We start from the raw sequence: 16,752 nt of genomic DNA on the forward strand, positions 1-16,752 counted from the left end.
CAGAAATTGTTAGGTGTGGTGTGTTTGAGTCCTCTGGTGTGCCACTGCCTTTCTCACAGTTACAATGCTGCTCCCAACTGCAGTTGCCCATTAGAAAGCAACATGATTCTGTCAGCTCAGCATTTCGTGTCCTGGATTAACCCTGTTAGTCAATAAATGATCTTCACACACACACACACACACACACACACACACACACACACCGCACTCACACACACAGAAAAAACACACACACACACAGATAAATACACACGCATGCACACACACACACACACACACACACACACCAAATGGGTGGTATAAAATGGACATCTTTTTGAGGAGTGGGGTAATCTTCTCCTTACAGGGTTTCCCAAACTGGGGTGCGTACACCCCTGGGGATGCACAAGCTGATTGAGCAATGGCATATATGTGAGTTTTTATACAGCATTAATGAAAATTAAGTTGTTTTTTAAATTGTATGGTGAATTGTATGCTTGAAGAAACATCAAGTCTATTGGAAATGAAGACCCCCCAAATGACTCTGCATAATATGCAATGATTTGTGCAGTGAACCCATATTTGGTTGGCCATCAGCACACCAAAACATTCTCTTAGGGGTTGCACGAAGCACATTAAAATGTACAAGGGGGTGCGCAAGGAAAAGAGTTTGGGAACCGGCTTACAGGGTTCACAAAGCAGCAGGTTTCCCACTGCAGCCTGCTCCCCCCTTCCCCACGTCCCCACAGCCTGCCGGCCTGTTGGCCTGCCTCCCCCTTTGCAATGGAAATCTGTCACTTTCACAGGCTGCTGCCAGGTGCTTTGTGTCAGTCGGCCAAGAAAAGAAAAGCCGGCATCAGACAGGCAGCCAGCAACACTGCAGCACGGCACGGTGCGGCACCTTGGTCCGTGCTACTGTCGCTGATACTGAATTCAAGCACCACCACCGTCGGGTCTGCTGCTGCTTCCCGTCTCATTTGTGCCTCTGAGCATTTGGAGACAGAGGTGGACCAGGAAGCTCGTAGCTAAGAGTACAAAGGGACATCATAGTTTGTCTTCCGAACTCTTTCAACAGATGTGACTTCACCCATTTTGGCCTAAACCCTTTTTGGGAAAGGGTGCCCTCTGCCTATTAAATCCTAAATATCTCAGCCTCTGAAGGACATACAAACATGAAATAAGTTGCATTTAAAAGCTAGGACTATCCTTTTGCATTATAATGTGTTCATTCAGCTTTAACATACCCACATATAACAGAAAACCTCCTCAAATCCCAGAGCCTGAATGCAGTGTATATGTGTCTCCAGGCTAAAATGGGTTAATTAATCAAAGGCCACACATTTGAGGCCTGCCATATGTTAGCCTACCTTATCTCAAAATAAAATATTTGGATGGCTGGGTGATATTTGTACTGTAACATAGCAAAGAAACCATACAATATACAAATGGTTAGGTTTGGTATCTTCCGGCCTTATTGTCAGTGAGCGTGTTCTGGAATACTGAGTTTGGAGTGTTCTGTTGGTGTTTAGTGCGGTTCTGTATTGGTGTTGAGTATCATTTTCTATGTCAGTGACAGTGGTCATGCAGTCAACAGATGCCGTGTCACGCTTGTTCTGTAACGTAAACATGTGATGGAGGAATAATTTACTCAAAATACCTGAAGTTTGAGTCACAAAAGAAGAACTTTATGATCTTGCAGTTTATGAAGCTGCACACTAATACAAGACTTTCCATTTGCCAGCCAGCCTCAAGCTGTAAACAAGTCAGCCTCAACTTATGTACAAAAAACAAAACAAAACAAAAACAAAAACAAAAAACACGCTAGTGGTTGCTCTCCACTAGAAGTGCATTACATCTAATTCTCGGGTTGTATGTATATATAGATATATATATTTATTTATTTTTATATATAAAGTCTGCACAATGCAGCATCAATAATTAAGTCAAATATATATATTTTAAATAAATAAAACTGAAGCGCACTCCTTCACTCAAAAAATCCTCAAGACAGCAGTCTTTCAACAGACTAAACAGACTTCCTGGAAAGTAATTTCCACGGCTACATAGTAAAAGAAGGCAATAACCCCTTTTTTCAAGGTCCCAACATAACGCACCCCCAGTTCTTGGCTAACCCCCTAAAAAAAAATCCTCCTTTCAGGGGTGGAATGCACTTTTGAATGAACATAAACCCAACATCACCAAAGTCCTCGTCCTCTTACCCAGAGATGGACATCCTGGGGTTCAGAAAGTAAAAGTTCTGCCACATATTTGCTCCAGGGTATTGGCTGAACCGACTGATCCTTACCAACAACCCACCATGTCTTACCCAGGTAGATAAGCCAGTTAGTGAAATCACCCACGTTACAAGTGCAGCCAACACCAATACATGGCAGGACTTGTTACTTCCTCAATCTAGTGTGTCCACCTTTGGCCTCCCCCCCTTAACATCCCATCCAGGGCTCTGAATTAACTTTTTTTTTCTTCATGAGCCAAATTGGCTAGTTGGTGTTCATCTTACTAGCCAAATATACACTGACTAGAGGGTTAAAGTGGCTGGTAAGTTGGCATTTTCTACCAGCCAAACTGAAATTTCACCAACATTTGGCCGATTGGCTGGTGGTGTTAATTTAGAGCCCTGCCCGTACCCATCCTGCCACCCACCAACCCACCCGCACACACTGCTCCTCATGCGTAGAAGACCAGCTCCGGGATCTGTCCGCCCTGCACCCCCGTCCCGTTGGTACTGTCCGAGGAGCACTGGAACTGGAAGGTGACCTTGCCGCACTGCACCTCGGTCATGCCCTCCTGGCCGAAGTAGCTAAGCTCGCTGCCGTCCAGCACGGCGCTCACCGTGTAGAAGGCGTCCTGCTCCACCTGCACCGGGTGCTCGAACCACACCGAGAAGGTGCTGCTGGAGCCGTCCGACACAAACTTAGTCAGGTTCTGGGCCAAAGTCAGCCCTTGTCGCTTGAGTTCGATCTTGACGCTGTACTCGGCCTTGCCGCCGCTGGAGCCGTACAGCCCGAGCCCGGCGACGAACACCCGCTTGTCCACCGCGAACTGGATGCTGTCGCAGCGGCCGCGGTAGCGCCACTGGTTGCTGCGGTAGGCCGACGACTGGAAGCGGTGGCAGCGCTGCGGCGCCAGGCCTTTCCGCTGCGCCAGCGGGAACTCCAGCTTGGGCTTGTTGGCCGCCGTGTACCACAGGAAGATGTCGTGCGTCTCCTCCAGCGTCAGCACGTCAGACTGCGCCGCACCGTCCGCAAACTCCTCCAGCGTCATGGTGGGCACGCGCACCAGGTACAGCGCCTTGCCCAGCACCGAGCGCTTGTTACGCGCCGTGGGGCCCAGGCCCTGCCGCTTGCACTCGGCCACTGCCCACTCCAGCACGGCCTGGAACACGACGGCCTCGCGCGTGTTGAGCGTTTCCCGCCGCAGGATGATCTCCAGCGTCTGCAGGTCGATCTCGCAGAAGCCCTCGGAGCGCAGCGCCAGCTCGGCCTGCGCGTCGATCACTTCCCAGCAGCGCTGCGTCAGCTCGGGCTCCTCGAACAGGCGGCTCTGCGAGAGCAGCACGCAGGCGTTCTTGGCCTCCAGGCTGGTCTCCAGGAAGGTGACGCAGGCCTTGGCCAGCGCAGGCACTATGTACTTCTTGGCGGCGTACAGGGTGGCCAGCACCGTATCCGCCTCCAGCTCAATCTCGTCGCTGTACATGTACCTGTGCAGAGCAAAGCAAAATGCCCAACCGTTACTTTATTAATAGCACCATCGTTAATTGATATCTTTGATAATAATCAACTCCTTGTACATTCACATATGGAAAGTATCTCTAGCACATCAGTAACACTGTACACACGTAGGTTATGTATGGACCAAATGGTTTTATAATGGTAGACTTAAAAAAAAGAAAGACATGGGCCTACTGCATTGATCCCAAATGCATTGAGGTAACATACAGCAAACAACAACATAGCCAACATTAACAACAAAATGCAGTAGGCTATCTTTCCGATTCCCCTTTCAACTACTACATCAGTGAGTGGTGCTCATGGGTAGATTTAATGCATATGCCAAGAGAAGACGAGTGGCTTACTTTAAGAGAATTAAAAAAGCAGCAGGTTCCACATCTGGTATGTGGATTTCAGACTCCCCTTCCGCCAGGTCGCCATAGAACATAGCACCGAAAACCGAGCTGCCCACTGCCAAAACATACTGAAACGACACGAAAGAGAGAGAGAGAGAGAGAGAGAAAGAGAAAGAGGAAACGGCATGAGACACGGTAGGTCGGGGTTGTAGTTTTTTTCTGTTATCCGAGGCCAATTCAGGAGGGCACAGCGGGAGCCGCCGGGTAGGTCAGGGAAACGGGCAGGATGCGCGCTTGCGCTTGCTCGCTTGCGCTTGCTCGCTCACCTTGTGCGCTGGAACTCGCTGGGATTCACCGGGGGGACCAACAATGAAATGAACATCTGCCATGAGTTCGTTGTTGAACATCAAAGCATTCCTGAAAATGTAAACGCAATTTTAGAAAACCAAAAAATATATATTTGGCATGCTTTTGTAGTTGCTCAACCGTATTCGGTCAAAAGAATTTTAGAAATCAGCATGTAGCCTACCTTTCTCGCAGTGTCGGGTGAGTTGACTGCCAACTAGCGGTCTCAACGTTGTTGTTATTGATATTTTGCTGAGTGGTGGTGGTGGTCGGTGTGGTTACAGGCTCGGTCACTTCAACGATAGTCTTCTTACTGGCAGCAGTGACTGCGGTGCCGTTGCTGTTCGGGATGTTGGTGTTTATGCTTGCAGGGTACAGTTCTGCAGCCATCTTCTTCTTCAAGGACAAAGTCACGATCTCATAGCATACTGGCAGCTTTCCCGTCTGTTTACCACTCTTTCTAGTCCGTTTTAAGGTCTCTGGAAGCAAGAGAAAAAACGTCAGAAACTTCATGATCCGGCCATACAGGCAATCTGGAGATGCTGGCATCAGCAAATGTATCCACACGTGCGTCAAATTAATTGACTTCCAAAATCGATATTTCAATTTAATGTAAAATGGTTCTCCAAGCAAGCATACACACTGTATCTGCTCCTCCTCGCATCAGTGAGGACATGGAGCTTTCAAACATCCCTCAAAGCAGCTACTAACCCCGAATAAATGCACAGAACATCATTTATCCCTCTTGGAAAATAAGTCCAAAAACGGTTTGTATGTTTCCATTTCCAGAGCATCCCCTCTGGATGCGCGCACCAGACTGACTCCGCGGCTCCTCATTGCCAAACAAATGTGCCAGTGTTCATCGGAACATCCCTATAATTCCCAAGGCGCGCTGCAGATTGCTGACTTCAGTGTCTGTACTCCACGAATGGATGTCGCCGCCTATAAATGCTATTATATTGAACAACAATTTGAAGGCGTCCGCGTTTAAATCAAACTACTCCCGTCATTATGGGTATATACGTGCTACATCCTTGTACACCGAGTCCAAACTGTTTCGTATCAATTTACTGATGCGTTGGTTTTGTATCACAGGCGGACGCCCTGTTCTGTGTTGACTAATCAGACACACAGATGCCTTTCACGTCAGTTACCCCGAGGCGCCTCCCACAGCCGAACCGCCTGCCCTCCCTTGCCATAATATGATCCTGGCTGAGGTTTAACCCTTGCCGTATTGTTGACAATAAACGTTCACGTCACCACATCCACGGACTCGGTGGAAAGAAACTAGAACTAGGTTCAATTCAAATTATTTGTCTACTCTAGAAGGCTACAGCACATTTGACAAGTTTTACGCATGAATAGAATTATAGCCTACCAGCAGCCTATTCTATCTAGATGATTCAGTTTGCTGAAATGAATGTCTATCCAAGTTAGTTGTGTGCGTTCAACCATTGTTTCTGACTTCTATCAAACCACTTCTAACATTTGCTTTTGTGAAAATGGCTATCGGGGAATACGAATGCAAAGTGATACAGTTTGTAACACGGGGTATCTACACTTCAGCAATGTAGGCGCAGAAAGATCTCGCCATTCGACAACGGGACTACGTTTTTAATTTTGTTCATCAGGGTAAACATATGCAGCCTAGTGCATGCTCGCTGCGACTGTTCTATTAAAAGTGGCGTATACAATCAACCGTGCAAACCATTATATTCACACCAAAAAATAACAAACGCATTGTAAATCCGCAGGCATCCTGGTCTGTGCAAAATCGCTTGGTTGTACCAGAGATAAAGTAGCGAGCCATGCTGAATGGCTCCGCTGACGCTGAACACTTCTCCCACCACCGAGCCAGCATTCGCTCGAGTCGAAGTAACATCCTCCATCGCCTAGTAAACAACATAATTTCAAAGTGACGGGGAAGGCAATACGGCATAGCGCTGAAAACATTACCTTTTCGTGCTGACGGAGGGCAATTTGACTGTGAAAAACATTCAGGTTTGATTTCTGGACGCTCGATCGCAGCCAGGAGCCATGTTCAATCCGGAGACTGCTATGAGAAGGGAGGGGGTTGGGCTTGCTGTGTCCTGTAACAAGACCGGTTTCCCGGCTTTCCAATAGAGGGCCCCGGTGTTACAAAATGGATCATTTGGAAAGGTTTAGGGACGGACAACTCGCATTAAGCAGCTTATACATCACAGCATCAGAGGTGCAGGCTATTAGTGGCAAGACTCTACATCTCCCAGAGTTGAGCAAGAATGTAAATCCTGCAGAGGATTTTCCCAATATACAGTAGGCTGAAAAAATAGACGTGGGGAGGATAATTTTAACAGAGATGTTTTAAATCCAAACTATAGTGACTATGGAAGCATGTTTATTTAAAAATGTTAATGTTCATGTTCGTTGAAAAAAAAGTCAGAACAACGAGCAAAAGCCCCAGCTTCACAAAAATGGACCAAGTCAAACTAAAATATGTTTTTCTACCTACCAGCCTGGCAATAGGAATAGCTGACCACATCTCAAGGGCTGAGAGAGAACACTGAGTGCATTAGTCATCAAATACCCAATATGCCTACCAGCATAGGCCTACACTCCATCATAGTAGACAGACCATCTCATCTCACTAGCACAAACTGCTCCGTTCTCCACCAGCACTATGAAGGTCCATGAGTAACCCCCATCAGCTGAGAGACGAGAGCTATTGATCAGGCTTGCTCTGTACGTCACACATACTCACGCGCACACACACACGCGCGCACACACACACACACACACACACACACACACATTTGGTGGGGCCCAGGGCAGTTGCCTAGTCTGCTTATTGGCAAAACCATCTCCACACACACACACACACACACACAGACACACACACACACACACACACACACACACACACACACACACACACACACACACACACACACACACACACACACACACACACACACACACACACACACACACACACTGAAGCAGTGATGCTAGTTCCAGTTCCAGCCCACCACCGAATCATGAAACGGGTGAAGCCAGTGAAGCATTCAAAATGAATGAGACAAGGAGAAAGGCCGGAGGCTGGTGCTTGTAGCCCACAGGGTGTAGTAGGGTGTAGAGATCTAAACTTTGTGATTTGCATATCAATAGAGATTGAGCATACTGTGTTGGAGGAGTGATGTCATGGAACAATATGCATTTTGTTCTGTGCTTTGCCCGGATTAACCTCAGCTGAGGACAGGGGCATCACATCTTCTCACCAAGGTGGTTACCAGGGCTATAAATGAGTTCTGTTATTTTCTTTCAACACTTTGCCAATTCGACAAGTGGATTTTAATATTACCAGCCAAACATACTCACACTACCAGTGAAAGTGGCTAGAAAGCTTTCCTGTCTACCAACTCAATTGAATTTTCACATTTTGCCGGTTGGCAGGTGTTACCCATTTGCAGCCCTTGCCGTTACATGCTAGAGCAGGGGTGGGGAACCTAGGTCTCGAGGGCCGTTTTAGCCGGCCCCCTGTGTAATTGTAATGTTATGCAGCTTCGCATAAAATATGACATACCGTATTTTGTAATGGAATTTTTGAAAATACATTTGCAATACAATTAAGTGACTTTGTATATTCAGGGTTCCTAGAGAAGGTGGGGTCTGTTTTAAAGATGGCTGCCTTCAATATAGGCTTTCAATGCAGGGAGTTTGTGTTCATAGTACGGTTCTCAGAGGACTTTTATGGCCCTCGCATGAATTTGAAATGGCCCCTCGATTGAAAAAGGTTCCCCACCCCTGTGCTAGAGCTCATTGGGCGCATTCAGGCCGACTGAGAACCGTGCCAGTGCCCGTTCCCGCACCTATTCGTGGACCGGCCAGCGTGTTCACACTGCAGATCTTAGCATTCGCAAACCGGAAAGTTGGTTCGCAATGCGAAAAAAAAAAAAAAGTTTTTTTGTTTTTGTTTTGTTTTTCTCCACAAACCGTTACGACAATGTGGACGTCGACAGGATCATCCGGGTAACACAGTCACGTGCGGAAAAAATTCTGAGCCCGGTATGAACACGGGTGGTTGACAGGTTAGCACTTTAGTGCCAAACGTACTCGTAACTGGTGCGGGCACCTAGCCAGACTGTGCCCTCCTAGTGACTTTCAGTGTTGCAACTAGTCAGGTCAAGAGCAATGCAAGTACTTTCTGAGTTCCTGAAAATACGGGAACTCCTCCCACTTTGTCGGTAAGCAAACAAATATAAGCAAACCAAGGGAGGCGGGTCAACCATGCCGTTTGAGAAATGTTAATTGTTATGCTCTTGGTCAGACCAAGTCTCGAAGAGATTTGAACGTCAATGATAATCAGGCTAGCGGGCACCGGCCCCGGCTCCTTTCTGGTCGGCCCTGAAAACAGTAATTGTGTACTCTCCACACTGGTTCATCTAATCCTCATCACCAAGGACAAGAAAGGAAGGGGGATAAATGAATGTTTTTTGCTGGATATCTCCAAGGACAGTGTACTCCATTAATTAAGACGAGCACTGTTGTATGAGGAAAGCATGGGCAGTGCAGTGCGCTCAAGTCCACTGAGAACTGTGTGATGTAACCTGTGGGAAGCGGCTGTGTGTTTGGAAGTCAGAATAGTTTGATTTCATGTTTGTGTTTTTGTGGTGTGTGTGTGTGTGTGTGTGTGTGTGTGTGTGCGCGCGCGCGCGCGCGTATGTGTGCTTGTGTGTGAGAGAGAGGGTGTGTGTGGGAGAGAGGGTGTGTATGTGTGTTTGATGTTGCTGTTGTGGTGTGTATGTTTGTGCGTGTATGCGTAGGTGTATGCATGTTTGTGTGTGTGGGAGAGAAGGTGTGTGTATGTGTGTTTGATGTTGCCGTTGTGGTGAGTGTGTTTGTGCGTGTGCATGTATGCGTATGTGTTTGCGTGTTTGTGTGTGAGAGAGAGGGTGTGTGTGGGAGAGAAGGTGTGTGTATGTGTGTTTGATGTTGCCGTTGTGGTGAGTGTGTGTGCGTGCGTGTGTGTGTGTGTGTTTCCTATCTTTCTTGTGTCATTTGTGGCTGGTGTGTGCTTCTGTTGTTACCTGAAGGTTCGTTGCCAGTCCACTTTCCACAATAAGGGTTTTCAGGCCGACCAGAACGGAGCCGCGCCGGTGCCCGCACCAGTTGCGTTCAGCACTTAAGTGCTTACTATACCTGCGAACCGTCCATGTTAATAGCGGGCTGTGAACTTTTCCCGCATTTGACTGTGTTACCCGGATGAACATGCTGACGGCCACGCTGTCGTAGTGGTTCGCAGAGAGTATTTTGCGGTTTGCATTGCAAAACCAACTTTCCGGTTCGCAAACGCTCAGATCCATGGCGTGAGCTTGACGGCCAGTTCGCGATTAGGTGCGGGAACGAGCACCGGCACAGTTCTCAGTCGGCCTGAATGCGCCCAGTGTGCCGTGATCGCTGGAACCTGCCACCCCACACACACACACACACACACACACACACACACACACACACACACACACACACACACACACACACACACACACACACACACACACATCCCCCGCCCTGCCGCCTCTTGCCATTCATCAACTTTTTAATCAAACTTTGACACTTCTCCTCACTCACTTCATTCCCCACTTTCCCTCGCTTCCTCTCTCCCTCTCTCTCATCCCCCTCTCCCTATCTCTTTCACATACACACTCTCTTTCTGAAATACTCTTCCTCTCTCTCTCTCTCTCTCTCTCTCTCTCTTCCTCCCTTGTTCTCTCTCATTTCTCTCTGTCTCTGTCTCTGTCTCTCTCTGTCTCTCTCTCTCTCTCTCTCTCTCTCTCTCACACACACACACACACACACACACACACACACACACACACACACACACACACACACACACACACACACACACACACACACACACACACACACACACACATTCAAATCAGATAACACCCATTGCTGTAGTGAATCGGGAGTCTAAGAAATCAATTTCTATTTTGAGAGCAGAGCATCTCAGCGAATTGTCACATGTGGAAATTCAATTTCCTTAAATGAGTCGAGCCCTTTGCATTCTTTCTCACGGAACCCATGGAAAGGGGGGTGGGGTAGTGTGTGTGTGTGTGTGTGTGTGTGTGCGTGCGGGAGAGAATGAGAAGGGGGGGGCATATGTGCCTCTCAAGGTCTGTGAATGAATTTGATCGCTTCAAGTCTGCTAACCACCAGCTGGCATAAAGAGAGTGTTTGTGTGTGTGTCCGTGTGTGTGTGTGTGTGTGTGTGCGTGTGTGTGTGTGTGTGTGTATGTGTGTGTGTATGTGTGTGTGTATGTGTTTGTGGGAGGTGGGGGGTTCCCCCTACAAGAGGTGTAAGCGAGATACGCCATATCATGCAAGTGCAGGTGTGCTCACTCTAGTTTGCACATCGCCATGAATAGGATTGTTACTCACAATTTTTTTCCTGCTCATATTTTTTCTTTTTATTTCATTCAGTTATCTGCCTTTGAGCTGAACTCGTTTCCGCTGTTTAATAGGACAGGACAGCCAGGCTCAGCATGTGCTCTTCGTCTTTTAGTGGGGCAGGCGCAGAGCCTAGAGTGTTTTGCCTCAAGGACTTTAAAAAAGTAGGTGACGATGGTATCAGGAGAGGCAGCGCGTGTGAGGTTTTTTTGGACACAGAACCCAGGACACAGTTCCTGGAAAATGTCGTTGCTAGCCAGATAGCAACTTACGTACTCGCTTGCCTATGGGAAATTGCATTGCAACCTACAAAGGGGCAAACTACTAAGACTACTTCTAACTACTCTTTTGAGAAACAGGGTACAGGCCTGTGGATTGTGTATAAGCCATCTATTAGCTAGCTAGCTCACTCCCTTCTCGTGGGATGTCTGCAGAGAATCTTTTGCTCTAGATCGGGGATGGGCAACTTTCATGAAAAGGAGGGCCACATTTTTTCATCGTGACCATCGGACGGCCAGATGACCATGGATCTGACAGTAATTTGCAGATTCGAGGTGCAGTTGGTTGCTCAGTGACTGCTGCAAAAGTTCGGAAGGAATTGGACTGTTCCCTGTCGGCCAACAGTATAATTTCAACAGATTGACTCAGTAGTGATTTTAAAAAAGTATGTTTTATCTATGGGCTGCACTCAGCTTTATTTCCTCACAAAGTCAAGGTCTCAGTGTATTTACAGTTTATCTGCGGTGAAAGAACACTCCTGCCCCGGCACCCAGTGGGGCTGAGGTGCATCTTTTAACACTCCAAGGTGTTAGAAACGTCCTTAACCCATTGGAGAAGTGCGGGCCCTGAATTTCATAGTTGACTTTCACATTTTTTTCAGTAGGTTGGTTTTTCATCTACTCAATATTTGTTGGAGTTGCCATTTCTATATCAATTGACTGTGAGATAGAAAAGTCAGGTAAACCATACCACTCTAAGACAGACAGACAGACATACACATGGACGATCAAGCAGAAAGAAAGATAGAAAAATAGATGGATACAAAGGTTAATATTTCTGACATGGTTGCTTAGGAAAAAAAATCTCAATTTACGCATGCTGTTAGAAGTTGTGGACTGAGGAATGCTGATAGGAATTATCCAGTATTCGAAACGTCAATACAATGAATGTGCATGTCTGTAGCAATTTCCCATGTTCAAAAACAACATTCAGTTTCAATGTGTGAAATCCATGATTCACTGTCTGAGTTTTCTGCATCGCGGAAATCATATATCCCCACCCCCCTCAGTCAAGGTCAAGGTGGTCGTTATTGTTCCCTGGAGGGAAATTGATCGCAAAGATAGCGCTGTAAAATATACAGACAGATATATACACAACAAGACCTGCATCAATGCAGCCAAGCAGCATTCACTTCACATCATAACATAAGATCAAAATCCATGCAAAGGCATAGATTATACAAAATAAATAGCAAGATGATGCAAGGAAGAGGACTATTACTACTATAAATGTACATCAGAAATACTGTTATACAAAGGAAAACACATCATGGTTTATTTAATGAAGTGCATGAATGTAATATATCTATTATAATAGATATATAATAATAATATGAATAGCAAAATGATGCAAGTAAGAGGACTATTACTACTAAAACTCTACCGTAGAAATACTTTTAAATAAAACAAAACGCACCACGGTTTATTTTATGAAGTGCACTAAATGAAAATTGTAGATATTGTTGATATTATTTCCAAAGGATCTGCTGCTTGGTTTGGTCTTCAGGGAGAAGCTGTGGTGACATAATGTTTATTTTCACTGGTTTCTGTAGAACAGTCTCTTCCTGTAGACATGAAACCTGGAGTCTTCAGATGCTGCAGAACTATCACCTGTGTGTGCGTGTTCACATAGCAATGCCATATCCTTGTTTTTCTCTCATTCTGTCTCTATCTCTGTCTGTCTCTCTACTCTCTCTCTCTCTCTCCCCCCCCCTCTCTCTCTCACTCGCTCGCTCGCTCTCTCTGTCTGTCTGTCTGTCTGTTTGTCTCTGTCTCTCTCTCTCTCACTCTCTCTCTTTCTCTGCCTCTCTTTCTATGTCTGTCTGTCTGTCTCTCTCTGTCTGTCTCTTGCTTTCTCTGCCTCTCTGTCTATCTATCTCTCTCTCTCTCTCTCTCTCCCTCTCTCTCTCTCTCTCTCTCTCTCTCTCTCACTCACTCACTCACTCACTCTCTCTTTCTGTCTGTCTCTCTCTGTCTGTCTCTCTCTTTCTCTGCCTCTCTGTCTGTCTCTCTCTCTCTCTCTCTCTCTCTCTCTCTCTCTCTCTCTCTCTCTCTCTCTCACACACACACACTCACTCACTCTCTCTCTCTCTGTCTGTCTCTCACTCTCTCTACCTTTCTGTCTGTCTGTCTGATGTATCCTGTAATGTGAACCAGTGAAGGTGTTACAATTAATGATGTGTTAAAAATCAAAACTCTCTCTCTCTTTCTCTCTCTCTCTCTCTCTTTCTCATTTTCTTCCTCTCCTCTCTCTCTGCTTCTCCTAGACCCCTGTTTGTACATCCCTCGCTTCGCACACATGCTGGAGTTTGGGGAGAAGACCCACGAGGTTTCCATGACGGCGCTGCGACTGCTGCAGAGGATGAAGCGCGATTGGATGCACACGGGACGCAGGCCGTCTGGGCTGTGTGGGGCAGGTGTGTGTTAAGTGTGAGTGTGAGTGTGTGTGTGTGTGGGTGTGTGTGCGGGTGCGCGTGCGTATGCATGTCCGTGTGTGCATATACAGCATGTGTGCAGGTGGGGGACAAAGGGGTATGTTGTCCCAGGCCCAGAATTGGGTCCCCATGTCTGTATTGGATAGGGGACCCTTTCAGATGACTTTATCCTGGGCCCAGCAAAAGATGTCAGTGGCCCTGCGTGTGTGTGCGTGTGCGCGCACGCGTGTGCGTGTGTGTGTGTGTGTGTGTGTGTGTGTGTGTGTGTGTGTGTGTGTGTGTGTGTCTTCATGGTGCTCTGACCAGCGTCCCACCTCTATCACAAGGCTCATCCAAGGCTCTTGTCAGATGTACAGTACTGTAGTTGGCATTACGTAAGGCAAGGGAGGCCTTGATGGTGCCATTTCTCAGCGCTGCGGATGCTGCTGCCCCCAAAATGGGTCATGAAGTATGATGAGGCATCATTAGACCTAGAGATGTCCCACAGATATTATCGGCCCGATAATAGCATAAAATGTAATATCGGCCAGTATCGGTATCGGATTTTTGACCTATCAAAACCGATATAATAATGCTTGAATTACTGTACACTTTTCTCCTTAATTATTTTTCTATTTTGCACAGACAATGTTAATATTTGGAAAGCTTTGTTGCATTCGAGAATACACGTACATCTAATGGGGCATTACAATAAAATTAAGCATATTTTGTTCCACAACAACAGATTTGTAATGTTACCTCAAATTTGTTATGAGGAAAAATAACCCACATATATCGGCATCGGTATCGGCCGATATCGGAATCGAAAATTGAGAGTTGGACAATATCGACATATCGGATATCGGCAAAAAAGCCAATATCGGACATCTCTAATTAGACCAAGAAAAAATTGTTTACGTATTTTCTACTTTTTGTAATATATACAGTATATATTTATTTCTATTCATAAGAAGAATGTTGCACTCAGAGTTCCATATCAATTGAACCCTGAGCTGCGCAGTAGATTCATATGAAATTTGATACAGTATGAAACCCCTCCCAAAGTAAAGTAAATATAATACAATTGTTTGCAATGCAACATTACAGAGTATGTTTACAATACCAAATCTAGCTGGTTAAGTACCAGGAAAGACACTGAGTACTGTGGGTTGATGGAGCCCTACAAATCAATTCCCGTTTCCGGAATGAGGGCGAGTGGACGCTGGCGCGTTTTGGCTGCCGCTGCTCGCTCTCTTCCACTCCTAATCATTCACTAACTCAAAAAATACACACAAAACTTTCGGACTATTTTCACCCTTTTTGGAAGAACCCGTCACCGATGCCTGGCTGTTGGCAAACTTTAACGGCGTTACAGCTACACGTGCGTTGGCCCGCTGCTGTGGCTGCACAACACCTGCTGTTCTTGCTGCATCCGACGCCTGCTCCAACACTGTCTCCAGGAAGTCCGGACTGTTGTGGATCCAGCGTGGCTGCTGGTTTCTCCAACCACTCTACACCATGTGCCGTTTCCTGGCTGCAGACTTCTCCAACTACCACAACCTGCACTGCCTTCGTCGTCCATCCTCGGCGTCCTCGCGGCGTCCATGCCCGCGTCTTGCTCGTTGTTGGTGACATGGCGAGGTCGGATGCCCCCCTCTGCCGGCGTCTCCGCGGCTCCTCCGTCCATAGAACTTCACCGGCTTGTTCGGCTGCCTCCTTCAGCCGAGCTCGCCCCCCACGACGGGAGGCTCTGGATTTTCGTATCCCGCCATGGCCTTTTCATCGCCGCCCCCGCCGTGGGCTTCCATATTTCTCCACTACTGTGAACGCTCCATACCGTCATGATTTATGGACAAAAAATGAACTTTCCATTGCCGTTGTGTTGTGTTTTAGTCTCTGTATGTCTTTGAATGTCTGTTCATGTTTTTGTTTTATGTTACATGTTCTGTAAAGCGTCTTTGGGTATTTAGAAAAGCGCTATACAAATTTGATGTATTATTATTTATTATTATTACTGTGCCTACTCTGGTTTACGGCCTGAACATGGATAGACATTAACCCCTTAGCGCAGAGCCTATGTTATAACCTTACTGTCACCAAAATTGTAATGGCTATGTCTTAATATGTTACTTAAGGCTCTCTGTAATGTCATAGCAATGTTGTTATGATGTAGTTGAGTATTTTCAGCAAATAGTGATTATGCCCACCGGCGACCCCATCTGCACTAAGAGGCTACTGCTGATTTCAAGGCATTGCATTATATTGTCTGTCTTATCCATAAGTATAGTGCTTCATGCACAAGCTAAGTCGTTTCCAGCACAGCATAAAACTGTGCGTACCTTTTCTAAGTGTGTACTGTAAGGTCTTTTAAATATGCTGACTTTGTAACAGGGGAGATTGCTCACATTTTTATAGATGCTTATACTGCATAATGCAAGTCCCTTAAATATCCCTGGCTGGCGTGAGTGCGGGATATGAAAGATGGATAGACTTTGTCTTGTGTGGGAGGCAGGTAAATGAGATCATGGCTCATCTCATCTCGAGTTAGGATGGAATTGGAGCCTGGCTGGCTTCCCTTTCTCTCTGTGTGAACATTCAGGCCCTGGCTCTCTGCTGTGCTGCGATGAGCTGTGCTGTGCTGCGATGAGCTGTGCTGTGCTGCGCTGTGCTGTGCTGCGATGAGCTGTGCTGTGCTGCGATGAGCTGTGCTGTGCTGCGATGAGCTGTGCTGTGCTGCGATGAGCTGTGCTGTGCTGCGATGAGCTGTGCTGTGCTGCGATGAGCTGTGCTGTGCTGCGATGAGCTGTGCTGTACTGTGCTGTGCTGCGATGAGCTGTGCTGTGCTGCGATGAGCTGTGCTGTACTGTGCTGTGCTGCGATGAGCTGTGCTGTGCTGCGATGAGCTGTGCTGTACTGTGCTGTGCTGCGATGAGCTGTGCTGTGCTGCGATGTACTTTGCTGTGCACTCTGCCGTAAGCCCAACACAAAAAGTCATAGCAAAACAGCAATACACAAAGCTACATTGCCTGAGGTTAATGTAAGAGCTGTGTAGAATATAGTAGTGGTGTGCATTGGCACTGTCCTCACGATTCGATTCGATTACGATCCGAGAGGTTTCGATTCGATTCGATTCGATTCAATTCAATTCTACAAAGCATTGCAATGCATTACATTTCTACTGAAAGCAAAGCAAATGTTTCATCAGTCAGGATAAGACAAT

General features: G+C 46.7%; 2 protein-coding genes across 4 annotated transcripts in view; one reads left to right on the plus strand and one right to left on the minus strand.

The window, feature by feature from the left end:
• Window positions 1-16,752, plus strand: part of brf1b (BRF1 RNA polymerase III transcription initiation factor subunit b) — a 180,875-nt gene that overhangs the window by 51,253 nt on the left and 112,870 nt on the right. Inside the window, exon 6 of the mRNA XM_063223546.1 lies at window positions 13,386-13,535. Within this exon, the coding sequence (XP_063079616.1) occupies window positions 13,386-13,535 (150 nt within the window). The remainder of the gene's footprint in view (window positions 1-13,385; window positions 13,536-16,752) is intronic.
• On the minus strand, window positions 333-6,723 carry btbd6b (BTB (POZ) domain containing 6b). 3 transcript variants are annotated; one of them, XM_063223542.1, is made up of 5 exons: window positions 5,120-6,347; window positions 4,593-4,887; window positions 4,390-4,480; window positions 4,073-4,191; window positions 333-3,697 (listed from the first exon to the last, which is right to left on the minus strand). In XM_063223542.1, the coding sequence occupies exons 1-5, from the start codon at window positions 5,142-5,144 to the stop codon at window positions 2,665-2,667; spliced, it is 1,563 nt and encodes a 520-aa protein (XP_063079612.1). In that variant the 5' UTR covers window positions 5,145-6,347; the 3' UTR covers window positions 333-2,664. The 3 variants fall into 3 exon arrangements, with proteins under 3 accessions (XP_063079612.1, XP_063079611.1, XP_063079614.1); XM_063223544.1 differs by lacking the exon at window positions 5,120-6,347 and adding an exon at window positions 6,365-6,723 and having other exon boundaries at window positions 334-3,697; XM_063223541.1 differs by having other exon boundaries at window positions 4,593-6,347.

The sequence above is a fragment of the Engraulis encrasicolus genome, chromosome 18 (genome assembly GCF_034702125.1).
Source record: "Engraulis encrasicolus isolate BLACKSEA-1 chromosome 18, IST_EnEncr_1.0, whole genome shotgun sequence".
Classification (NCBI taxonomy): Eukaryota; Metazoa; Chordata; class Actinopteri; order Clupeiformes; family Engraulidae; genus Engraulis; species Engraulis encrasicolus.

Excerpts from the sequence above, each read along its gene's own strand:
- btbd6b (XM_063223541.1), bottom strand. The coding sequence starts at position 4,957 with ATGCCAGCATCTCCAGATTGCCTGTATGGCCGGATCATGAAGTTTCTG. Across the intron at positions 4,481-4,592 it reads CACCCGACACTGCGAGAAAG|GAATGCTTTGATGTTCAACA; the intron begins GTAGGCTACATG and ends TTACATTTTCAG. Across the intron at positions 4,192-4,389 it reads AGCGAGTTCCAGCGCACAAG|TATGTTTTGGCAGTGGGCAG; the intron begins GTGAGCGAGCAA and ends GTGTCGTTTCAG.